Source organism: Struthio camelus, chromosome 2 (genome assembly GCF_040807025.1).
Source record: "Struthio camelus isolate bStrCam1 chromosome 2, bStrCam1.hap1, whole genome shotgun sequence".
Lineage (NCBI taxonomy): Eukaryota > Metazoa > Chordata > Aves > Struthioniformes > Struthionidae > Struthio > Struthio camelus.
In genome coordinates this window covers 168,414,661-168,441,590 of record NC_090943.1, presented here as the reverse complement: position 1 = coordinate 168,441,590, position 26,930 = coordinate 168,414,661, and the positions used below count along the sequence as shown (strand labels likewise).

Below are 26,930 nucleotides of genomic sequence, written 5' to 3'. Positions count from 1 at the left end.
AGTTGGAATTATTGTTATCAATACACGTACATTTGTTTTCTATGGAATAGGGATTTTTGAGCGCTACTTGAAAATACATTTGATCCCTGACTTCTGTATATTGGTTTCATATAACCAATGTGACTGATTCATTTTATATAGAAATGTATTGTTGGGTACAAGGGAAGGAAAAGTAGGTCTCAGTGTGTCTTTAAGCTTACTTGCAAGCCTCTGCTCTGGAAGTTTGTCCAGGATTTTTTTTATATGCTACTCAAGACAAGTTTTTATTGAGGTTATCTGTCTTTCCAAAGAAATAGCTAGAAACTTCAAAAGCAGAGATTACATCTTGGATTTCTCCAAACCAAAAATACCTGTGGTTATGGGCTTTTAGGATCCAAAACTTACTCTCCCTGTAAGAAATTTAGTGCTCAGTTCAATTTGCAGGGTTATATACTGTTGTTTAAAGCACAGACTTCTTGGAATTTTTGTAAAAACTGGATCGAAAGAGCAAAGCAACAGCAGTTATTTGAGGCTTGCCTTAATTTTTAGTTTTTATATATGCCCATTTATAACTGATTTATTTGGATATTTGTTTCTAAAAGTAGCATTTTATGCGTGTGTGTGTGTGTGTGTGACGGGTCATGGTTACGCTTTATGCTTGAAATAAAAAAAAGTGATTTTTTTGTTTTAATTTTGTGAAAATGGTACAATGACTGCTGAAATGTGCAGGTACTTCATGGTAATGATCTAGCACTGGTATATTACCATGTCTTGACATTTATTTTAGAAACAGTAAACTGTTGTTGGAGAGCAAGCCCAAATTCCATTGAAATGACTGTTACACTGAGCCGAATAATTTAAAATGAAAGTAACCTTTAAGGTTTTTATGCCTTAGATTGTCTCTCCATTTTGTGGAGGAGATAGTCTGCAATAGAGCTGTCATTTCTTCTGAATTAAGATCCAGAAAGGTGATTGGTGCAGGTTTGGGGTTTTGTCTTGTTTCCAAGGAGCTCTGAGCATGTTCAGTGGTAGATGCCTTTGAAACAGCTTTGCAATTAACAAAGAAATAAAAAAATTATTTTCAAGACTTCTCACTGGTTAGTATGGCTTCTGGGATCACAGCCGAGGAACCTTTCCAGTTCTCAAAGGGAGTCTGACTTGGGCTGGCCTATTGAAGGCATTTCTGCTGTTAAAGCGGAGGACTCTGTGAAAAGTTCTTATACTAAGGGAAAGTAAGGATGGGATTTTCTTTCCTGATTTCTCATGTTTCCTTAACCTAACATCTTTTATTTTTAGCCAAGTGAAGTTTGCTTTTGTCAATTGAAAGGTTTTGTTTAACAGTCGTCAGAAAAGGACTTTTTTTTTTCCTTCTGTATCCTTCCCTCCTGTACGTACATACATACATACATACATATATATTTGCTTTGCTTCAGTGAGGTCTTCCTGGCTGTGGACCTCTGCTTTTTCTGTGTGGATTTAGTCATTTTCTTGGTGTCACAGTAGGGACATGCTTAACTTTAAAAAACAAACAAACAAAACAAAAAGTACAAACACTAGTCTCCTCCCATGAATGCCCATATAGCCATCCATTTGCCAGAGAAAGAAAGGATCTTTATCTTCGCTATTGATCTTAGTACATCTTCGTTTGGATATGTTGCCTACGGAAGAGGCTTTCCAAGGGTTTGGGAGGGCACCGGGCGTTCTCTGTCCTGTCTCCCGCCTCGGCTGCAGTGTGCGAGGAGATGGGTGTTGCTCAGAGGGAATTTCTTGGGTCTCAAGAGCACCCTGCCAATGGAAACAATGTCAGTGCATCCTGATGAGTAATAACAAATAAATAACCTTTTTTTCTCCGGAAGATGCGATCAAAGCAGAGTTACGATGACCATGTTTCATAGAGAAACGAAGGTGCCGTCAACGTTTAAGATTTTTTTTTGTTACTATATTTTTTGAAAACAAGCATTTGAAAATGTTGTGTGAGCCCCATCTAGATGGCTTGCACTGAAGTGTTGTTCTGCTCTGTGGTCCACGTCCCCACTCCAGAAGTGCCTAGTTTGCATCCACGCTACCTTCTAAACTTACAGCCTTCAAAACTGATCACTGATTCTTAAATAGGAGTTGTGAGAGGCAAAGTTGTGTGTAGTAGTAGCAATCAGAAATCTCAAAGCATGCTATTGACAGATATACATTACATCTTAATTCTTATACGGGTCTGTTTTTTTCCAATTTTGTAAGATCAGCTGAGTGAAACGTACGCTTGGATAGATAGCGGTAAAACTTTTGGTGGTTAGTGCTATCCTTATTTCTGGAGTTATGGAGTGGTACGATCAGAAGTCTTCAATAAAGATACTTTTTCTATGACTTGGTTAGCCTGCTCACGACAAAGATGTCTTTTCCTCCCTCTTCTGTGCAGTACCACCCAGCTTCTTTAAAGCTGACAGAATGAGAACTCAAAAAGCTAGGGCGAAACGGAAGAGCATCCTTTGCTAAGGGTAAGGATTTATCTAACCTGATGGACCTGAAAAAGTTTCTGAAGTCAAGGAGCATGCCTTAGTTGTATCCCTTTCCCGGGAGAGAGTAAATGTCCAGAGCAAATTCTTCAGTTTCCTTGTCCACCTGCAGAAACTTATTTTCCATGGGTAGAAAGCATCGGTGCATGGTTGGGAGAGTTGTGTATTCCAGCCAGTTCCATAATTTGAGCTTTTTAGCAGGAGAAGGCCTTAAGGTAGCGTCATACAAGCCATCACTAAAGCAGTTTATTAAACTGCCTTACTGTGTTGGTATTTATCTCTTCCTTTTTCTTGTTTGCCGCTTCCTTTTGATCTGTATCCTATTTTTATGTTCCCAAACCATTAGCAACTGCCATTTCTTGGTCTCTCCTACAGTGTTTGTATTTTGTTCTGTTTTGGCTAGCAGTGTTTCCATTCTCTCCAAGTCCGCCTGCATTAGGCCCATACGTTGTTTTGGGGAATTTCTGCGCTGTGGATTGTTGCTGTGCTTTACCTAGCACTACAGGAGACTTAACAGTTTGATCGGGAGATGCAGTTCACGGTAAGGCTTTGGTGCAAAGGTCTGCCACCCAAGTGATATCCTAGTCAGACAAGCTTGTCTTTTGGCAGCAGTGCCAGCTTCCTCCTCACTGCTTGTTTTGTATATGCTACCACTTCACTTGTGTTGGCCCAGGTGGTATGACTGTTTGGCAAACTCGATTTAATCCAGGTTAAAATTTAGCTTTCTTTGTCATGTATTTTTTTTTTTAACCCAGATCAGTTTTGCAATCCTGTTCACTGCGTCGCCTTGCAGACTGACGCAACTGTGAGAGGAAAGGAAGTGGCTGTTTGTGCTGGCACTACTCGCGTTTGCAGTGACAGTGCACTATCAGTGAACAGACTGTTAAAGAGTATGGTGCATCCCTCATTATCCACTGAAATATTCCTGGTTTCCTTCCACATCTAAAGCAGGATATTTTCGATCTTCATAAAGGGCAAAAAGGGAATTAAAGGTGTGTCAAGTCTAACCTCAGTCCCCGAGAAGATTGTTCTCATGTTCTAGCAATCAGCCCTCTTATTCAGCCTCCAAGCTTTTTCCTCTTTTTCAAACCCATCTTATTTTGACCCGATATCTGGACAAAAGGCAGCAGATGCTGTGGCTAACTCAGGCCACAGACTAACAGGCTGCCACCACCACATCTGGGTAGCCAGAAGCTGAACGCGCTGCTTCCCAACCGCTGAGTGGGCCAGATATGCTTTATTGCTTCTTGGTTCTTCCGAAAACAAGCAAATAGCTTGAAGAATTACAGGGAATTGGACACGTAGGGCTCTTCTGGCATATCTGCTGCTAGCTGTGAAGGACAATCTCAATCTATTAGACAGCAGAATTTATCTACTAGGTTTTTCTTTTAAAATAGATCCGTTAGATAATGTACCACTTGGGTGGGGGATTGGTCACGCACAAAGTTCTTTTACATTCAATGGAAAGGGCCTATGAACACAAGCAGGGCTTAAAGCTCTGCTAGATGTGAAATTTTTGGATGATAGAAGTACAGATACACAACGGCTAGATTTCAGACTCTTATTTCTACGTATGTGCAGTAATATATCTGCTTTGAGATGATGGAACTGTGTAGCAGTAGCAGACTCGGTAATGCACTGATTTCTCACATTAGTTACGTGTGGGGAAATGTACGAAGTCATTCCTGATTTAGTAAAAGAGCCAGCAGATAGGTCCTATTTACAGTTTTTTCTCTCTTCTGAACTGCACGCCTCCATGGATTGCACTGGATGACAAGGCATAGTTGTGGTGTCAGCAAATATATGCCTCACTTCTAAGATCTTGAAAAAAGTACCGAGAGCACAAAACTGCAGGCTTGCATGTGTAAACAGCGTGAAAAAGAAGGCGTACTGTACTATGCCAGTCGAACTAATGAGACGAAAATACCTTTATCTTTATAATACCTGTTTTATTTGTGCAAAATACTCTGCTGTCCTTGGATGAGAGACATGCAAAATGGTTTTCTAAAAGCAATATAAGTAGCCCTTTGACATTTTCCTGGAAATATCAGCTAGATCTACAGATATGGCCTTTAAGTTAACCATACTTTTACTGCATTAGAATTTAACCATATAGGACTGGATCCAAGGAAGCACTTAGACTTTGCAAGTGCAACTGAGGGTAGGGTTTTACAATGCAGTTGAGACTTTCTAATGTAGATTAATCTAACCTAGATCGTTTTCCCGACCCTCTTCTAGCCACGAATCCCTGCTATTTCTCTTCTGTTTCACTCTAGACTCCACAGCTCTGGAAGCTAACCTTCCAGAAAACTAAGCTTATTGTAAATATTTCAAACGGTGCTCTGCTGATTTCAGAAGCTAGAGCAGCGTGCAGTCGGATCAGAAGAGTGCTAACACAGTGGAGAGGATTGGAGAGCATTGGCCGTACCTGCTCCGTGGTTGTCCACGTTGTCTGGTTGCGCGCAGAGGTTTTCTGTCGAGTTGGGCTGCGGCGTGGAGGGACGTTTGTTGGTGACTGACCTATGCGTGGCTTAAGTGCAAGAGAGATGCTAAGGCACTTACTGCTGCGTCGTCTAAGTTGACGGGGTCTCTGGGCTTGCACGATGACAAAATCCTGCATAGCAGAGTTTCGGGTTTCAAAAATAGTAGTTTTAAAATACACTTGTCACTGGGCTTCAGTGACAGCGTTCTTGCTCGGCTGGGCCAATTCCCTGGTAGTTTATCATGCCATATGTGAACGTGTGCTGGACTAGTGCAGGAGGCAGACGGATAATGCGAATGAGAAAAAGAGGGATGTGGGCTTTGCTCTTTGAGTGTTGTTGGAGGACAGCCTAAATTCTGGTGTTGTGAAGTGACTCCAAAGTTTTGCTTCATGGAAATTTTAAATCTAGCTTGCATCAGGGCCTTGTTGTTTACTTCTGTTCAGCTCCTCATTTAAACCCCCTGTATAAATATCTTGTCAGGAGTAATAATACTTAATGCATAAATATCATTTGACCTACTTGAAGCGCTTCACGAACATTAATGCTCTGTCCCTGTGTAGGAGATGTTACTTGAAGACTTTTTCTAGTGCGAGAGACTTTCTGCTTTCTACTAAATAGGGAAATTAGGTTGGTAGTCACCCCGGGAATAGGTTATTTCAACTTCGATTTGTTCATAGTAGCACATCAACTTTGTTACTTTACGAGCAAGCGATGCACTTCCACTCGTTTACAGAAACACGAGATATTGCTGATATATATCCAGGATATCCTGAGCCTTTCTCTGATCTGTCTTGATTTTCTAGAGCCTCCTAACTCTACTGTACATGTTCTTTCTACTTTTGGACGCTTTCCCCTTCTAATTTGGGACAAATATCAACCTATTTTGCAAATTGGCCGCGTTGAATATTTTGTGGTTCTTTGGACAAATTAGTAACAAGAAGTATTTCTAGCGTAAGCCTTGTGGACGCTGTGATGAATTTGAGGTCTTACAATTATAATGAAGGTTGACACCTCCCGGCTCCTTACCTGTTTCTCACTCAGTAGAGCACCCGATGAGCTCCGCGAGCTGCGGGGCTGCTTGGAGCTGAGGCTGGGGCATTTTCAGGTTTCCTTGGCTCTGGTTTCAGTTAGAAGATGGTTATGACACGTTGCGGAAGGGTGTTTCAGTTGCTATTGTGCAGTGGTTAAGTGGTTAAATTGTTTGTTGAGAAACCTCTGGTTACGTATTCTGATCTCTATTGCAAGCAGCATCGCGGGCTTCTGGCAAGACTCCCCAAACTGGGGCCGGGAAAGGCAGAGATGCCGTTGCCCACCTGGGGTAGGGGCACCGACTGGTGGAGCCTCTCCAGAACCGAGGGCTCTCTGCATTGTTCACTACCACATCAGTGTTAAATACCCTGACCCACTTAGGCCACTGCGCCTATTGAACTCGCAGAGGTTAATCTTGGGCTGTTTAGAAACAGCAGCCAGATAAAACAAATCTCATCCTCCTGCCTGGGAATTTACTCCGCTGTTTATCCACCGCGCTTCCGCTCGTGGGGATTCGCGGTGCTGAATGAACTACGTGCTCGTTTGTACGGACTCCAAGGTGGGACTCTAAATGTTTCAAGTTCAGCCTCTCCGTTTTTATTAATAAAAAAGTAAGGAAGGAAATAGATGTTTTATTTGAGAGGCTTCCCCTGCAGACCAGCCATTTTGAGTGTCTTAATCGCCATGTTTCCTTATTTCTCCATTTTTGATTCCAGCTATGATTTGTTAGTAGGTGGAGTGATCTCCCCGGCTTTCCTGATTTAAAAAACCAAACAAGCAAACAAAACCCATTTAAGCAGCCACGTATGCTTGATTCGCATAAAGCATCAGTTCATCCTTTCCAAATTCACATACAAGTTTTTAGGATAACGTTTTCAAACACTTGACCTTCTTTTCTGCAATACTACTTGTTTATATCATACTTGATCTTAATGAGTATTTAACTTGCCTGATTAGATAGGTGATATTTAAAATGCTTTTCATTGCATGTCTGTATTGGACTTTGAAAAGAGAGGTGTAAATCTTTCTTACCAGCCTCTTTAGTGGAAGGCAGTTCTTCATCTCCATTCTGAGAGGAGGCTTTTTTGAGTTGTAATATATGTTCTTGATAATTATTTTCATGGAGTGATACTGATTAACTGACCAGAGGGAATATAGCATCCTTCTAATTTAAAAAAAACAAAACAAACAAACAAAAACCAACAACTTACAGATCTTGTGATAAGTTTAGGATTGATTGATGATGTGAAAGGGATAGAGGCATGAAAACCTCACTTTTGGTAGGAATTACGATATCTGACTTCCTCCAGCCCATTTGAAATGCCAACCTGAAAATCAGAGAGGTTCTTAAATGTCCCACTCAACTCTTTTTGAGCATATACTAATAGTTTTTCCACTGCCTTACGCGTCAGTATTTTCAGTTGTTCGTGGTCTTAGAAAAATGTCCAATTTTGCCATGATTTCTTCTTTCCAAACTCATCTCTTGTCTTATCACATCAGATGTAACTGCCTTTTTAAGAAGACATACCCCTGTTTTCATTATTGGCTGACAGCGTTGGGGACAAGGGAAGGGGCAGGTTTGTGGAGAAAAAAAAAAAAACCGCTGCATGCGATGCACTTTATTTACACAAAGTGCAGAAAGTGAAGAAAATGAATGAATCTGTCTTCTGTTTGTGCACATATGGAAAATCTGGCAGTGTGCCATTTAGAGGAAAGCGCGCCTGCCAAAATGTTAGGTCTTGCTTCACCAAGCAGAGCTTGTCTTTTGGGTGAAGAAGAGGTTAAATGTTTCTCTGTTTGTCACTTCTGAGAGTACTTAGCCACTGTTACACACTAACTTATGCAAAGACCTGCAAGGAACACACTTAACCAGTTTTTGCATCCTGTAGTTGGTTCCTTCAAGCCAGGTTTAAAACAATTTGCTGACCAGTTAGTAGAGCTGTGGAGCTTGTTGCTGAAGGACACAAAGACTTAACTGCTTTAAGAGGAGACTGGACAAGTAATCGGAAGAGAGTGTCCTTGAAGGTTGATGAATAGACAGAAAGAACGCTTGGCTCAGGAAGACCACTCAGATGAGTGTAGCCAGAGGCTGGCAGAGCGTGGAGGTGAAGTGTGTGCTCACCCTGGTTTCCCTCTTCCCTGGGTATCCGTGTGTGGCCACTGTCATTTTTCCTTCATTTGTTTTACCAGCCTCCTGGTGGGGAGGTTATTTTCATTTACATCAGACACTTGTCCCAGCAACCTGGACTCCTCCCGGCCACCAGGTCTCCAGTGTCACCAGTGCTCTTAGCAGGTAGTGGCCACTTGAAAATCTTGTCCTGAGTGAAGGATTTACCGGAGTGTTTTGAAGTCTCCCTCTCATGTGATACAGTCCTCGGCAAGCATCTTGCACGCTTTGCTGCTTGTGTGTGTCTTCCTCCAAGTGGAGGGCTCATAATCCACTTATCAGTGAGGATTATGGAAGGAAGTCCTCTCCTGGGCATGGCAGATGAGGGTATTGAAGTTCTACCATCACCGGTACGGAGGAGAAAGACACTGCTGCAGGTAGTCCTACTGCTGCTCTTGGAGACAGAGTACCGGGCTTGATGGAGATGCTAACTTAGACTCTCTCTGAACTTACTAAAGGAGGCTTGTGCTTCCTTTTTGTAGACTTCGGAGGATTGTCTTACATTTCACTCCGCCCCGTATTGCTGTTGGAAGATCAGTTGAAAGTTGCGGTTTGATAAGACGCATGAGGTGGTGTAGCAGCTTGCTGCCTCCAAAGCATGGTCCTGCTCCTACGTGTGTGATCTTCCCCCTCTCTGCAGCTTGTTTAGCGCTTCCCTAGTCCTTTTTTTGGCAGTTAGCTTTCTGCTTGCTTAATTTGCAGAATCAGAGTCTTAAACAATTTATTTGGGATATAAAATAGGACATTTTGGAAAACGGTGGAAAATGCTGCACAAACTTCCCCTTGGCTAACTCCAGCAGCCCACCTCCGGGCCCTAAAGAACTTATTCCTGGTTATCTGGCGACGTTCTCTGAAGTTCTGACCAAGAACCAGCAGCTTCCCTATAAACACTGAAGCGCATCTTCAATAGGATCGTTGCAGGGCCCGGAGCAAAGGACTGTGGTTCCCTGGAAGCAAATCTGGGAGCGGCGATAGCCTGTGCCCCTGCTGGGCTCTGCCCTCGGCGCTGGCTGCGATCTGCTGCCTTGCGAAGAGCCAATCCTTACCTTTACCGAGTCGCGAGGCAGCAAGTCTGAGCCCCTGCTGACTTTCTAATCTGGATAAGAGGAAGACGGTCTGTCTGGCACATTGCACTTAAAAGGCTGCTAATCCGTAATCTACTGAATTTTAGTTACCGGCATGTTAAACCTTTCATTTGGGAAAGCCTACAGCAATCTGATACATGATATTTTTTGAAAGGTTCCTCTCTCTGGCAAGAAATCCTCAAAACTCTAACATAAACCTACGTACAAAGAAGCAACGTATTTGTCTTGTTTGAGAACCTTCCCAGAGAATTGCTTGGCTTTATGGGAGGGATCTGCGCTGCACCTCAGGAGCACACGCGGTGGGGGGGCGCAGAGGGGGAGAAATCAAAGAGCTAGGAGGTGACCTCTGCTAAATCCTGGCTGCTCAGGCACTAAATAGGATGAAAGTCTAAAAAATTTTCCGGTTGTAGATTGAGAGTGATTTTGAAGGCTGGTGACAGGTTTTTTTTTTTTTAAAAAAAAAAAAAAAAGCAAATACATGTCCCTTTTGTCCACAAATCTGCTGCTCGTATTTTGGCTTTTGTGTTACTCTGTTTTACGTAGAGGGAGCAGTGGCTTAATTCTGATAAGATGCGGGGAAACATATTTGCACGATCTTTTGTGAACGTTCGCCAGCAAAACTTCAGAAACAGCAAACAGTTATCTGAAACAGAAGCTTTCCGTTTAGCATGTATAGTGTTCTGAAAGGTGATATCTGATTTATTGCTTAGCGTTTTGTGTAGGATATGACATGGTAACATATTAAAGCCTAACTGTAGATTTTTTTTTTAATACCTATTGCATTTTATGGCTTATAAGGAGTGTATGTTTCTCTGTTTTAGGGCATAATTCAGAAGATTGTGGACAGTCACAAAGTGAAAAATGTGGCCTGCTATGGGTTACGGCTCAGTCACCTGCAATCTGAGGAGGTTCACTGGCTACACCTGGACATGGGGGTGTCCAATGTGAGAGAGAAATTTGAACTAGCCCACCCTCCAGAAGAATGGAAGTAAGAGTGCAAATCTGTTCAGTGTCAAAATGAACTCATATAAGTCTTTTTGCCATGTCAGAAAAATTGACTCTGTAATTTGCTTTATTAAAGGAAGTCATCTCGTGGTGGAATAGAGGGGGTGGCACAGGGGAGAAAGAAAAAAGGTGCCCGTCAAAGAGGTGGTATTGGGGAATTGGGGAGGTGTGCTTTTTATGGTTGAAAGGGGGTGCCGGCAAACTGAGGAGAACACAAGTCTCACCTGGGCTTTAGAGGAGGCCTAAAATGGGAGCAGAAGGCTCCTAGCTGCTTGTCAGAGTTGTCCTGAAAACCTGCAAAACTTGCGATATGTCTAGTGAACACCATCTCAGGTTTTGTCATCTTTAAACATCTTAATACAAGAATCTTATTCCCAGTCTTATTCCTATCTATAATGTAAGCACACCTCTAACAATTTGAATGGATAAACCTTGTTCCTTAAATGAAAATAAGAAAATACTATTGAGCGGTGGCTGCATTTATATGTAGATTAAGTAGGACAAATAAAATTTGCAGAGAATAGATCAGCGTACCCCTTTGCAAATATAAAACTTGTTAGTTGTAAAACTTGTTAGCGTCAATGAATTGAGGCGCCAAGGGAAAAGTGAAATTTGCCTTTTTTTTTTCCTTCCCTTTCCCCCCTTTATTTTGACTGGGACCTTCTTCAGTTATCTCAGGGGCAAGGAACAGTAGAAAGATAACTGCAGATATCTGATTTTTATTTATTTTCCCCAGAGCCTAAGTGCATTTGTTAAGATACCTTCTCGATATCAGTTGGTTTAAAAAAAAAAGTGGTGTGACCTTTGCTATGTTGACTGTTGGGTTTTCTTCAGCTTTTTGGCAGGGTAAGCAGAAGAGACAGAGCAGGCTGACGGTGCACGCTCAGGAAAGGATGTAGGCTGGAGGTGAAGAGGGAGAAGACTGTCCACTTTCCTGACAGAAGGACAAGAGGAAACTAATGTTATTTGCAAAGGACACCATAGGCTACTAGGGAAGAGGGAGGGTCAGAGTTTTGAAATGCAGCACCATAGAGTCAAGTATAGCTGTAAAGTCATAAGAGGACACTGAAAAGTAGATTACTAAGTTTACTAGTTCGTTTGTAGGGTTTTTTTTTTTTACCTTGTAATTGTTTTTTCCTGTTCATAGCCACAATTTGTGCAAAAGTTGCTAAAAATACAGTTGCTAAAAAAAGCATACAAATAGAATCCTCTGCAGAATTGCAGAATTATGAATAGTCTATGCTTAATTTCTTGCAAATTGAATTAGCATAATATATTAGCAGATGTCACAGTTTGCAATCCTCAGTTCATAAATTCGCTTTAGTGACCTATCTTTATCAAACGAATTAGGAATATTTAAAACCTAGATGTCTGAAATGTGACACATTCTTTTCTATGTATCTTGCATTTCATGGATTCTCGTATGTTTGTGGGATATGCGTCAATATTTTTCCCCCCATACATCTTAAGAAATTTTTCCTAACACCTTGAAATTACAGATTTGGAAGTAGGATATTCCTGAATGCGTCCCATGATACTAGTGTTGCATTACGCTTGGAAATTTGTAACATAGTACACAAGTGCCAATTGCATTTATATTAGGCAGTGCAACTCGCATTCTACACATTGCAGAACAAAGTTAATCGGTTTTAACAGCAGAGTTAGATGATTGTTTTGAAGTTTGTGGAAAGGGTTTGTATAAAATGCTCATGAAAGAGCTATGATAAGATATAAATTATTCAATACCTTTTCAGTGTGTCATTTTATATTTTATCGAATACATGCAGCCCTGACATACCTTTTAAACCCATGGAGATTTACTGTGCATAATCAAAATGTTGCTGTCATATTTGGAACACTATAAAGCAGAGCATTTAAGATCATGTGACAGTGCTTGTAAAAATATTTAGATTAGTAAAGGGAGAGAGAAATCTTGGAAGAGTGCTTGAATTAAAAGCTTTCTATAGTATTAATAATCCAGTAACTGCCTCTTATGGGATTTTTTAAATTATCTAAATTAAAAGGGTTGTATGTTCAATATCTACAGAAGCAGGTTCTCACATCTTCTTCTGGACTAATCCAGATATTGGAAGTTACAGTGATTGTCAGTAGGATGTAGACAAAAGTTGCTGGGATAAAATGCGTCCCCCACATACGGAGCTTTTGTTTGGGGCTGTTGTACTATTTACAGTTCTGCAGTAGGAATGGGCCAGCGAAGGGCAATGACAGGGATACGACTCTGCCCCAGATGACCTAGCCGTAGCGAAAGCCTAGGAAGAGTAAATAGTAGCGGACTTCAAGCAAAGGAGGTCACCCAGAATTTTGTCATTTCAAGGATCTCTTCCCTCTTCTTATGGCAAGCGGTCCAGCTGCAGGAGCACACACAGCCTAGCTTCACCAAACTGCCAGGGCAGAACCTCCGTTGTATGGCAGAAGAACAGGAGATCACTGCTTACCGGAAGTCTGTCTTATCCCACACCTCACGTTTGCTTTAATGTATTACTTCGACCTTATTCTCCTGGCTAAAAATGGCTCACGTTTTACATGAGATAGCAAGGGTTGAACTGTCTTGTAATTTAAAAAGAAAACGCAGTGAAGACCTAATACTTCAGTTTTTTTCCTACAAAAAAGGTGAGGAAGATTGGCACTAAAATTCAGATGAAAACCCAGTATTAACTGTGCCTGCGTCTTCACTGTATTTTTACTTTAGGGACATTCATGCTAGTTAACTCTATCAAACAACATACCTTCTCCTTATTTTATTCTCTGGAAATGAGGATAATTCCCTCCATTGTCAGAAAATTCTGAATGTATCCAAAATGATGGTGTCAGAAGTCATCAGAGTTATAATTATTGGAACTGCATGCTTATTTCTTTGCAATAGTTCAGGAAATAACTGTTCTGGAGTCTGCTGTATTATATGTCACATTGGGTAATACTGGCTTATGTCTTTGAGATGTGCATGATCTAGGATTGCAGAAGCTTTGTATAATTTGGGCAGTTTCATGCAGTTGTTTTAGAAATGTTGTTTTCCAAATGCTTAGAGGTTTTTTTGTTACTGAATTACTGAATTTCAGTAACACTGTTGTTATCATCTTACAGTAGCGTGAATCGTTAATTCTTCTTTAAGCATTTGGTTGTATGAATGCCTTTGTAGCTGTGCATGCAAGAAGATGCCAGATGATAAGTGTAAAAATGAGCAAACAGAAAGACCCTGGGCCTTTTTATGGAAAGGCAATAAAGACTGGAGTGCCTTTGATTTGTTTCAGTTTTTCTTAGTGTTTGTGGCAGCAGGCAGAACTGAGCATGTCTAAAGCCCACTTTTTAATGAAGAAATTTCTCTTCGTTTGTCGTATTATTATTTTAAGGAGTGTTTGTTTCCAAGGGCAGGTATGGTGAAGGATGAAGGAACCTTCCTCTCTCAACCTTCATTTTTGTCTGTATAGTGTACGGTGAAATACAGCGTATGGATCCCCAGGGTGTGGGACTCTGAACCTCTAGTATTAACCCTGGCCAGTTTCTGTTAGTACGTTGCCCTCAATGGCAATCACAGCAGCTATCCTTTCTGTCCCGAGAAATGCTGTGTCCCAAAGAAGGGTTCCATTTGTTGGTCTTTCTCGTCCCACAGGGGAAAATCAAGAGATTCAAGTAACAAATTATATCTCTTGCAACAAGCTGCGGGTCTCAGACTATAGAGATCTTCCAGTTCTGCAGTTAAGAGCCTAGATAAAGCAGGAGCTTGTGAGCAGACATCATTCTTTGCTCTGTCAGGTAAAGGAGAGTCAGAAGGAAGCCTAGTACTTAGCAGTCCTGTACCATCGGTTTTGGTAGCTGCAGTACAAGTGCCTCTGCTGATGCAAAGGCCAGAACACCAAAGGTGTGCTTTAACAAGGTGGCTGAGATCATCTAACGACTTGCTGCACCTCTTCCCTGCTCTGCCTTCTCTCTCTTGCTTTCAGTTGCACAGACTTTTCCCTTTCCTTGTACAAGTCCTAATGCTTATCTAATCCTTCAGGGAGCTGATTCAGTTCATTAAACTCTTCCAAGGCTGTTTCTCCCTCCTTCATCCCCCACCGTCATTCTCCTCTTATCCTTTCAGATTACTTTTCTGCTGATGTTGCGAACTGAACTGGAACCTGCTGGGGCATGGTTAGGGCTGGTGGGATGGCTTCTTTCAGGGCCACAAGATGTTAAGACTTGCCTCATCCTTTCTTTTTCGACGACACCACCTGCCCAAGTGGTACTTGTTGCTCAAAGGGAAGCTCCTAGAAGTGCTCAGTAGTGTGTGCTGTGGGCAGGTTGTTTCCCCATGCAGCTCATTAGCTCTGAAGCCCATCTTTCCACAGGTCCATAGTGTCAGAGGCAAGGAGGAGGGAGGTTTTATACCTCAGTAGCAGTGACGGTCAGGTGTCAGAAGAATCCAGATGACAAGAAGTTGCCTTCAGAAGGCATGGACTGTTCAGCAGATAGATGGATGAAACTTTTCCAGCCTTCAACATCCATATGTGCCTGGAAGCGTCTATACCCCAGTACTCTGCAGCAGGTCCTTTTGGTAGTAGGAGGTGATCATCAGCTGGGATCTTCACTCGGCAGATCTGTTTTGTGAGAAGGGTCTTGTCCTGTTCGGGTGGCTGCATTTCAGAGATGCTGAAAAACAAGCCCATCCTTGAGCTGGCGCTTGGAAATCAGCTTCTTCTTTGTTCCCCTAGATGTAGTCAAGAGATTAGTTTGTAAATAGATAATGAAGGTGGCTTTCAGTGACTGTCCCAGGCATGCTTTTTACTTTCCTAATTTTCTCGTGAGATCCTGGTACAAAAAGAAGTCCTTGTCATTGCTTCACTGCAGAGCCATGCAGAGTCCCTGCTTTTCCTGTATTGTCTCATCTGAGAGAAGGAAAGTGTGCTATATCCCACTCGAGACTGGGGTGACTGACTCCAGCTGTACACTGTTAAGAGGTCTGAGATGAGAAGTTCTGTTTGCATTTCTTCAGGCCTGAATATTCTAGTTTTTTGGCTAGCAGGATGACTGAAAAAGGTGTTTCAGAATGACTAACAGTATTTAGTAAATGTTTGTTCTTAATATGTTGGAAGAGCAGATAAGGGATTCTTCTATATTGTTAACATTAATTTCGTAGTATTCACAAGATGTGCAATGACTTCATAAAGTTAGAAAGTATAAAACAGATTGCATGACTTCATGTAGCCCCTTCAACTTCTAGTGTGTAATGCCTCAAAATTGAGTTACCACTTAGAGAGAGGTAAGAACTCAGCTTTTAGATGGTTCCGTTGTTAAATGGGAATTGAACCCAAAAGTTACTATTTGATGGTCTAAGGGCTACTTTGCCTTTATATTTTTTTCATTTGTATAGCATGAAGATTCAACCCTATTGCAGAATCTGGCATTGAGTAAGATGTCCAAAAGATGCCTTAAATCGTAACGTTTCCCTTCTAGGATTTAGAAGGACCCTTTGGTTAGGTATTTGTGACAGAAGACACCTGCTTAGAGTGGGAACCCTTAGGTTAATTAACCTAGAGGTACCACGACATGGATAACCTGTTACCTTCAGTCACATTGAAGTGCCTGGTCAGTCAACTTGTCTTTGCGTAGAGGTTGGCTCTTTACTTTTGAATGCTTCATTCCTGCTTACTGTTTCATGGTCATGTATTTGGAAAGCAATCTAGAGGCCTACTGCCAAAGAAAAGAATCGCAGATAGAAACAGCGAAAGGAGTAACGAGGAACAGAAGGAGAACGAATGCACCTGAGGAATGATGAGAAATTAGGAAGGACAGTTTTCAGAGGATGTTCTTTCGGTCTTAATCTTAAAACGTATAAAGACAACTAAAAAAGTTTCAGAGCAAAAAAAGAAGGAAACGAGTCTTCCTCCTTATGCAGGAGACTTGTTTCATTCTGCATTAATCTCTGCAGTATAATCCAGAGATAAATTGCGGAGGCAGAAGCAGGGGTTAGGGAACTCTGGTTTTCAGCTTCTCGGTCGCGCGGTGATGCTGCCTTCCCTCCCTAGTGCTTGACCACCTGTAGTTGCATTTTGGCCTATATCTAACATTTCAGTGAATAGCTGAAGTTAGCTACTGTATATCATGAAATGTAAATACTAATCAACAATAAAAGTTGTTTCTATGGCTTTTTAAATTAGAGCGCTTTTTGTGAGAGTTTTTCAACTGCAACTTTGACTCTTTTTGTATTTTGGTTTCTACTTGGCTTGTCATCCACCCACCTTTTTATATCCTGTAGTCAGAAGAAGGTTGTTTTCTGCACATAAGAAGACTGAGCATGCATTTTCCTTTATGAAAAGAGGCTTTTTCATGTAGATATTCCTAGTTTGTTACAGTGTTGCAGTTGTACATAGTTTTCCGTATTTTGAAGATTCATAACCAGGCAATATATTTTCAATGGTTTCAAAGCAAAGAATCCTGCAGCTTCTGTTTGCAGTGTGTTGTTGTGTGGAATCCTAAGCAACAGTAACTTGTGGTAACTTTTTATCAAATCCCCAAATAAACCTTGAGATTATAGGCAGCCAAAGCAGCTGCTTAAAACGAGTTCTCCTTGTAATGAAACCAACAGATTGAAATGTTGCAAAATGCACTCTTAGTATCAGGAGTAAATGGTTAGATATGCTTATTTTGGGGAAGGCGTACAGAGAATTTTATACTTGGGATATACTGGCATCACCCACCCACAGGGATGCATAAGTAAGTTGTCAGGACTTCATTACAGAAATGAATTGGAGGAGGAAGCATGCAATATGTGTCAAGCATCATTAGCTGTTGCTGCGGGACGAATAATAATCCTAAATTTAGAATCGGGAATAGAAGTTTGAGCTTTGGGAAGGCATATGAATTTGGGATTGGTCGTGAGTCAAGGGGGGCTTCTGTATCTGTCTCGCTCCATCATATACTGTTTTCTTACAGAATATGACAGTCACGCTGAAAACTAGTTCATTCAGCTTTGGCATGCAGCTTAATGCCTTACTAGGAAGTAGTTTTACAGATAAATCCCTTCAAAACCTGTGGAATAAATCAAGGGTGAATATTGCAACTTTTGATCAGAGAAAAGGCTGAGTCATTCTCATAGCGAGTGAGCCCTTGTTCTGTCAATAGGATGTGGCTCCCTGGTGAGTAAAACTGGTTGCTGCTCTGACCTGGAGCAGTAGGATCTATGTGTTCGTTGCTGGCAGCTGCGTATTAGGTATTCATGCTTGAGAAACCGAAGATAGCTCTTGCCATGAGGGCATACCGGTGGTTATGTTAGCTCAGCTGCTGTCATCACCTATGTGGGGCCTCCCTTGCCTTCAGCCTGGACCTGACAGCGTACCCGCTTTGGGTCTTGATGCCTCAGGTCCTCACTGAAGCTTTGAGAAGGTCCCAGGGTTTGATGTGTGCTTCTGTACAAAGAAGGTCCCTCCTAACCATCTTTATGAAACGTCAGGAGCTGCGTGCCCTCCAGCTTTCTTGTTTAGATTTCCGAGTTGTCAAAACAGAGAATCCTCTGTTAGTTTTCTGGGTTTGTTTTGACTTTATTTTCAAGAACTCTTGATGACTGTCTAATTTCTGATGAAGTCTTGATTGTTATTTGTGCCTTGTCAGTTTAATTCTCTTTTTCTTACTTTTCAGATATGAGCTGAGAATCCGATATTTACCCAAAGGATTTCTAAACCAGTTCACTGAGGACAAACCAACTCTAAATTTTTTCTATCAACAGGTATATTCAGTTCTACTGCTCTTTATTTTACTGGCATCAATTTGGAAAGTTCTTACTTTGTTTATGCAGAATACATACTGCTGCAGAAGCAGAAGTTGTGAAAATGTAAGATTGCGTAGATAAAACAAAGGGAACAGACCATCACATCTCTCTCCCTGAGAAATGACGAGGATTGTTTTCCCAGGAGAAGGTGATTTTGCAGCACTCATCTTCGCTGAGATGAGAGTTACTCTTGTTCAGAGGACTTTTAATAGCTTTTCCCTATCTTATTAAGTTGTCGAATGTCTTCGTTTTTGCAACTGTAAGTAAGCAGGCAGGGTTTTTTTTGTTGTTGTTTTTGTTTTTTTTTACAACTATGTGATTTTTTTCCAATAGCATTATTAGGTTATTTTCTTGATTTCAGTATCCTTTTAGAGTGTGACTTTCTTACCAATTAGCAAAACTGTGTAATGGTAAAACTTCCTAAAAATTAAGCACCTAAATCCTCTTTTTGTATTTTCAAGCTGTCTTTAGACTGGCAAGTTCAAAGTTCTTTCTCTGAAAACTCAAACCTAAAATTACTTATTTGCTGCATGTTAGGTGAGTCGTCTTCAATGTCTGGCTGGTATGTTGGAATATTGTCGTAACTGAGACAGAGTAGGGTAGGGATGGGAGGCAGGGAGAGCGAGCCCTTGGGCTTGTTAAGTCAGCTGAACTGGGCGAGCTCAAGAACTACGCTGTGAAGTTAGAGTTATGTTTTGAAATGGTTTTTCAACCTTGTGAAGCTCTGATAGCATTACGCAAACCCCAGAGCTTTCTGCAAGAGATAGCTGTTCTCATGGACTACTGTCCTTTTGTTGTGTCTCTGCCAGGTTCAAAAATATCCTAAACCTACGAGATCAGCTCCAGATTAACGAATTTCCTGAACTCAGTCATTTACCTGCTCAACATGGGGGAAAAGTCCAGGAGAACTCCCCCAGATTGCCTCCCTTCTCTTATGGGACGGTGTTGTTATAGCGTAAGAAAATTCCCCCAAGTATCACAGTTTGGAGCCTGGTAAGAACAGGCAGCTGTGTTCTTTTTTGATCCCACACTTCAAACTCAGGAAGGGAAGGAGCTATTTCTTTTTAATCCCTTCTGATGTCCTTATTTTTTCCTTCATAGGTGAAGCTCTGCGTGTTTGGATTACAATAATAATGACAATGTGACATCTTCTCATTTGTGCCTCAAATTGCTATTTCTTTCAAGCAGGGAATTTGAAGTTCTAGAGGAATATATTTAGCATTTTCTGAGAAGCATGCGTTGACTAAATTTGGGGAAAACATTAGAAGCAGGTACAAATGCCTGGGAATATAGCAAGAAGGCTTAGAAGGTGTGCAGGTACTGATGAGCACAAGAAGACATCTGCGTTTATCTGATAGTGTCCTGAATCCCAGTTCCATCTATTACAAAGTGAAAATCAGATGCTCTTGTCTCCTTGCTCTGCACCCCATACAGTTTTTGGTCTCTCTTCCTTTCTTCTCCTCCCCCTTATCATTAGGTCTTTCTAAATCCACCTGTCTTTTTCCAAAGTCACTATTCTTCATTTTGGGATCCTGCAAGGTATTTGGGTGTTTGTTGTCATGGAAATCAGTGCATAACTTTTCAAGAGCTGATGCTCTCTGTCCCTGACTCTGCTTTGCTCCATGAGTCTCACTTGGCCTCTTGAGTAAATTAGGGCAATTACATTTGTCTTATCTGGTTAACTGTTCAGGCAACCTCACTGACTTCTGACAAGACAGCAGGAAAAGAATTTGAGCAATAATGCTGCAGCATAAAACAGACCTAAAGCAAAAGGGAAAATGGAAAGACGTCTCTGGTCATTCCTAGAGCATTGTAACTTTCTCTTTCTGCTAGCCACAGCTCACCTACAGTCAGATTTGTGTCATCAAACACAGCATGTTGTGTATAGACAGGAACACTGAAATGCATATAAATCATACAGGCATATACAGAGATCTTGAACTTTCGGCACGGAAGCCACTACATTAGAGATAATGAACATGGGACCCAGTTACAGCATTAAGAAAAAAAAGTAACACTTCTAGAATCAAATTGGCTTTTGTGGAACTAAAAGTCAAATATGTTGTTGCCTTACGTGTTATAATTGAGATAAAAGATTTTGAGGAACAGATGCTGCCCATGACTAAATCTTTCTTTGCAAGATGTGACTGAAGACCTGTTATTATCTTGATAACATCTAAAAGCAAGTTATCAGACTTACTAAAAATGCACAACATCAAATTTGAAAGGCCATGGAGAAAGAAAACTATTACGGCGACTTCTGTGAAAGAGAAGCCTGTGGAAAGTCCATGGATTTTAGAAACCGTGTAATTATTTTTTTAAATTGCTGCAGAGTAGCAATATTGTTGAAAAACAAGCTGTAAAGTTCCAGTGAGACTGAATCCACAAGTGATTCTTGGTCTTCACAGAAAGCGGAGCACATTTGTAAAGATAACAATGTTACCTTAATCGCTGTCAACAGACACAGTGTATTCATATTCTTAACCCAAACCACAATTAGCAGGCTGTTAAACTGAAAACTGGCACACATTTGTAACTTCACATGCATGACTACTCCCATTCACTGCAATGAGTGCATTTCTGGCTATAAATTCGTGCAAGCGTTTAAGTCTCGGTTTGGACTTAATAGCTGAAATATTTTTTTTTCCTTGGTTTTGCCTACATTAAGAATGCTGTGACCGTTCTTTGTGTTGGATAGTCTTTATTTTCGAGCGTCTTTAATAAACCAAGAAGCTCCAAGCAGAGCCGTCTGCAGCTTGATGTACTGCTTGTGTGCAGTCAGTGGCACTCGTTCTGCCATCTGCAGTGGGCGTAATCGGTTCTAATTGGAAGTATAAAAGCAGTGCACTTAATGAGACTTTTCACAAGAGTGCCCCTGTTTCGAAATCTGTACAGCAAAGGATTAAAATTAGTGGGGGAGGAAAAGCCCACAGAACTTGTTTGTAGTGTCAGAATTGCTCCTACTAATACCGGCTCCATCCAGCTCGTCGGGGTTTCGGTGTTCGGGCCGCTCGGCTTGGAGGCAGGCCTGCCGCTCAGGTCGTTCCTCTAGCCGGTAGGAGCTGGGCGTTCAGACCGCACCGAAGCTGGAATTTGACTTCCCGATCGAGGGCTCTGTTAAAAAGAGTAATATGCTAAAATTTTTCCAGAATTTCATCTTTGGTTTACTGGGTCTGTGTTTGGAAGGTGTTTGGAAGATGCTAGGTGAGGGGGTCTTCAGAGGTGTCTCTCTCTCTCTCTCTCTCTCTCTCTCTCTCTCTAAGCAGAACGTTTGGGTGGTTATATCGCACTGACTGCACTATGCCCCTGGGCCCAGCTGCCTAAAATTTTAGAAAGCTGGGCAGACTGGATGCTACCACGTGTTGTTTGGATCATGAGATTAAGTATTCAAGAGTTGGGAAATGTCAGATATAAGGTTATCTGGACAGTTTGCAGGTGCTTGCGACATATGCTTTGTATGTAACTCTTCAATTACTGTCCTGTTCTGTTGCATACCCAAATCTGACATAAATTGACCTCTAAACAAAATGACCTCCCAAACCCTCAAACACAAAGTACTCAAGATAGGTGAAGGAAAAATATTGCAAATCAGATTTTATCAGTAACATCTGTGAACTTGCATTCTGTTGGCTGTACTGTAATTTTGAAAAGAATAAAGATCTTTTTCTTTTTTTGTAGGAATTCATGAAAATTTGTAAACAGGAGGACAGAAGTATAAAAGGAGAATTAAAAAATTGGAATTTTTCAAGTAACGAAAATTATACTTCACATTTTTCTTAGACTTTTGGGGAGCATTTCAAATTGCTTTAGCAAAGTGTTGGTAGAATTTGTTGCGTCTTCCTTTCCCTAGGTCCCAGTGAAAATGACGCGAGCGTGCGTATAGGGAGGGGAGTAAAGGGTACGGGCGTCTGTCTTTTCTCTTAATAGCTGAGTGAGGGACAAAAGCCGTATCTCGCCTCGAGATAGAATACACATCTTTTAAAACATTCATATGATTAGAATCAGACGTAACTACTTGAGTTGTCTCCCTTTTATTAGGGAACAGGAGCCTGCACACATTTATCCCGGGATAACTGTGTTAGCCCACAGTAATTTGAGCTGGTTTATCCCTTGGTGAAAAGGGAATAAGCATCTGTATGGGAGTAGCGGGGTAAGCAGCTCTCAGGCATCAGCTGTTCCATTGTTCCTGCCCTTGTGCCTCTCCTAGAAGAGTTTTAAAAGTAACTTTTTGGATTTTTAGATCCCCGAGGAACAGGAAAAGGTTGTTTCGATCAGCATCGATGCAGCAGGAAAACCTGAGCAGAGCTCTGTGCCACGCAGCTTTATCGTTTAAGAAAAAAAAAAAAAAAAGAAGTGTTATCACTGAATGAATGTGGGATTTTTGATGTTCTGGCTGGGTTCTTAAAACTATGTAGTAGTGCTTTATAAAAAAAAAAGTGTGATTAGTTCCATTAAAAAAAATGCACGCACATAACAACAACAACAACTAAAAATCCGGCACTCCAAGGAAAGATGAGGCAAAGTTTCTCGCGGACAAACACCACCTTTTTGTCCGGTTTCTGTAGTGTCTGTGAAGATAATTTCAGCACTTTAAATGTAGTTCCCGAGATGAAAATTCTCACTTATATGGTGGTAAAGAAATGTATCATGCAAGTTAAATGTTGTTTTTATAACACTGTCCCCGACAGGTAAAAAATATTAAGTCAAGGTGCAATTACTGTAATAACTTAGTGGTTAAAGCTTGATAAAGCTTAGGTGCATGAGATGTAATTTGAAATGCAGACTGGGAATTAGACTCTTTGACCTAATTAAGTAACAACCTCTCTTATATTGTAATAAAAATAGGAGAGCTGAAGCAAATGACTTTGCCAGCAAAAGCTGTGAAGGAAAATCGAGGACATAGGGAGGAAAGCTCATGTTATGCCTAATGTTGGCAGCCTGTTTAAAACAAACAAAAAAGCCCTTCAGGAAGGGTTAAGGGTTGCCACACAAAGCGTGCCCTAAAGGGAGGTGGTAATAAATGTAAGGACTGCAGCTGCTTAGAAAGTGAAAAAATAAATCCAACTGAACATCACCTGTCTACTCCTTACAGCTTGTAAGAGTGATTAGAAATGAAATACCCTTTTGTAGGGGTCGGTTTGTTAAAATTGCCGAAATTCACAGTTCCTGGTAAAACACTCATTTTCAGCTCCAGAGGTTGATTTACGATCTCAAAACTCCACTGCCGTTCTTGTTGCAGTAGGTCTTGCTGTGTGTATAGCGGCGTAGCCCTTTCTGCCTCTCCCAGACGTTCTGCGTAAAACCGGCCTGCTTTCTGCTCGCGGTCCTGTAGGACAGGACTGGAAAACATCCTCGTATTCCTAAATACTCTTTCAGTAGACAAACTCAGACTGAAGTAAAGGGACTGCTTTGATTTGGTATTTCCACCTGTCTGCGGGAGTTCTGAAAATAGCGTTTGAGGGCTTTTTTCAGTGACGTATGTGAATTAATATTAATTCAAGACTGTAAATTTGAAATAGCCAGGAGCTGTATTTCCGTGTATCGATACACGCGTATATCTTTGTGGTGTTGAGCAAAACATTCTTTTTACTCCGTTTACCAAATCACATTGTGTGTAACAAACATCAGACAGAAACAAAGTGGAATCGCATTGATCCTTGTACTCATGTGATCTGGGAAAGCAAATTTTTGTGGGGGAGAGGAGGGGTATGAAATTAGCCCTTAGCAAAGCATGCTTAGTAGGTTGAGCGCTAGATGACTCCCAAGTGTATCGTCCTACTTTATCGAAGATCGGAGAGGCAGCAGTGTCTGTTGCAGTGACATCTGGAGATCAGCCCGCTCTGACAGAAGGGATAGTTTTTAGCCATTCTGTCCCAAACAATGCCTTGTCGCAAGTCGATTTTTTTTTTCCCTATCTCTAATGCCCTTATTATTAACATAGGAGGTTCCAAAACTAGTTAGCGATGTCAAAGATCATCGCTAGATAATATAGGGACTGTGACCTTGGAAGATGAAGAGGAGGAGCAGCTGAGGGCAGATGGCAAATGAATGTTATCCTGACACTGAATCTGTGCTTTTAACTCCCCTGGAAAAGGCTGAAGCTTTAATTTTCCCCTAATGTAGACTTATCTTCTAGAATGAGTCTAATATTATCAGATGGCTGAATAAGGGTGGAGAGCAACCACATATGTGGTTATCTGTCCCCTGCGTGTTTTAAAAACATCATGATCATTACGATCATTAAGGTGGCTTCCAAAAATACTGATGACGTTAGAAGTATACTTTGGGTTTTTGTGCATATGTTGCTTTGTTCAAAGCAGATTAGGCACAAATCTTTGAGGCTTAATTTTGTACAAGATTTATGAAGGTATAGTAGTGTGAGGTGGGACCTTACTCTTTCAAGGCAGAGTCACGTCTGAAGCTGAATATTCTGACCCGGTAGAGAGGAGAACTCGGTGTGCTACAGGAACCTGCTATTGATGGTTTAGGATTGATTCTGCTGTGAAAAGATGCAGGGGCCTTCTCCTTACGGCAGTTTTGCGATTACAAATACAAACAATTATGTAAGGTGACTGTTTCACGTTCATCTGAAGATTTCTCTCTCTCCCATGGTGTCCTACAGTATTTCAGCAGTGCATTTGACACTACACAATAGATTACAGCGGAACATGCAAGCTGTTTGTGATAATTATTTCTAATAATATATCCCAGAAAAGTTTTGAGTCCCGCGCTGGTGAACTTGCTTGTGGCAACTGCTCCAAGTACAGAAAAAAAAAAGTGCAACAGGAACTTGAGAACATGGAGCAGATTTATTAATTTTGAATATGAGGTCACGTGGTGAAAACAAACGTGCTATGCCTTAATCATTGGTTACGTGCGTAGTTGCCAGAGATCAGCTTTTCAGACTGATGCGTCGAGCGTATCCTGGACTTTGTGTTACGGAAGCCAAAATTAAGAATTGGTAAATTACAGGAAGAAATTCACTGCGCTTTCCTGGGCCTGGCGTCACCAGAGGTGTTGTGCAGTGGTACGAAATAATCGTCCCGATAAGCAGTCTCTGCGGTAGCCGAGACTGAGTTATTACGTACAAAGAGCAAACACTGAAACGCCTTTCCGCGTTAGACTCTTGAACGGTCAGCAGCAGGCTGTTAGGCCACACGCGAGCTGTTAGAAAGGAGGAGAAATAACGACCGTAGATACGGGACGGCTAAGAGTAGGATTGTTCTTTGCTTACGTAAACATCACCACCGAGCACGGGTACGTCATTTCTGACTATAACGCTTAAAAACACCAGCTGAGAATCTGTGGCTGAAACACGTTTCCTAGGGAGAGGACGCGGTAATGGAAACCTGTCTTGCGTGCCTTGCTAATTCTAATTAGGACTTTTATGCTACTTGCTATATGCCATCCAGAAAGGCACGTTGTGTTTGTTCGTTTGCTTGCGTGGATTTCTTTTTAACCAAAAGAATCACCAGCCCGGTGTTTGCGCTTTAAGCTCTTTGGAGGATCCTTCACCGCTTCCTTCTTACTGTTTAATTGCGGTTTTCAAAGCCCGTTTCAAATGCCCATTTGGAAAATGAAAAAACTAAGTGGTGTAAGTAGGTCATAGACATTGAAAGTGAAGCGAGAGAAATAGATTACTTATTTTTAAACTGCCCTTCTGAAAAACTGGAGATTATCCTGTGGGAAATTTCTTGGTAACATTAAATGAGATGGGAAAGCCAATATAGAGGCCAATTATTGGTATGTCGCCCATTTTGAGACACCATTTGATAGTGCTGTTGCTGTAGAATTTCTGCAGTAGTTTAGCCTGAAAACAAAACTCAGTAGAAAGGGTGATAATCTTATTTAGTAGTTTTTTTCTGTAGGATATAAACAAATTCAAAGCTGAAATATGATATTAGGACACAGCAACAGTAAGTCTTTTCATTCCTCAACTCCTGCAAAATGTTCAGTATTAAGTTCAAAATTATTTTACTCACGTTCTTAATAAAAAGGAATTGTAATCCAGCAGCGCCTTTTTATGAACTGCACTGGCAGGACGGCTCGTCAGCCTCAGCGACCGTTTTTCTGAAATACTGCAGCTGCATAAAAAAATGGTGCGCGGAAAAATGAAGCAGATGGCTTTTGAAAGTGGCAGCTGGTATATAAAATACGAGGTCTGTGATAGATTTCCTCTTAGATCGCATGTTGCTAGCAGAGGGCTATTCTCTGACTTCTCCGTGTTCACAAACATGGGCTTTCTTCGGTCTGCAATTTTTATTTTAAATTGTACCAGCCCATTTTTTCCTAGGGAATTTTGAAAAGGTAGAGAAGCTACTCCATCAGCAATTTGCCCGTTCAAGTTAAAAAAAAAAAAAAAACACAAAACAAATAGTTTAAAAATCAGAGCTGAAACTGGTCTGGCGAAACTGGGCTTTTCTTTATGTGCCCGACTTCCTCTTATCCGTGGGGAAAAGATTATTACTTCGTGGGTCCCTGTCCACTTTTTCCTTTCTTCTGGTTTTAAGAGCATCTTTGAGCTCTTTCGTTGCTCAACAGGCTGTAGAATCGTAACCGGTAACATAAGCATAACAGAATATTTTTGTCCTGGCTAACCAATGAAGGATACCCCGATGATCCAAAAAAAAACAACAAAAAAAACCCCCACCAAGGCAGAGGTACTGGTGAGCTGGTGAAGAAATGCGTTGTGGCTTAAGGTTATTTTGGGCTTTGTGACATTTTTGTTTGTTTTAAATATTAACGCCCTTTCTAAGCACGTATCAAGCACAGGCAGCGTGCTTTGTGAGGGGTGCCTTGCTGAGTTTGACTTTATATTTTTTAAAGGCATAGAGACTTCCAGGTCTTGCCTTTGAGGGGCGAGTTTAAGCTTGGCACTCAAGTTTTTCACGTATTGCCTCCTGTCGTTGTAAT

General features: G+C 41.3%; 1 protein-coding gene across 25 annotated transcripts in view; it reads left to right on the top strand.

The window, feature by feature from the left end:
- PTK2 (protein tyrosine kinase 2) overlaps nt 1-26,930 on the top strand; it is a 212,586-nt gene that overhangs the window by 97,624 nt on the left and 88,032 nt on the right. For all 25 annotated transcript variants that reach the window (XR_011139351.1, XM_068933423.1, XM_068933418.1 and 22 more), the window contains 2 exons: nt 10,072-10,238; nt 17,888-17,975. Coding sequence is in view for 24 of the 25 variants with exons in the window: in XM_068933423.1 (XP_068789524.1) it covers nt 10,072-10,238; nt 17,888-17,975 (255 nt within the window). In the remaining variant the exon portion in view is untranslated. The remainder of the gene's footprint in view (nt 1-10,071; nt 10,239-17,887; nt 17,976-26,930) is intronic.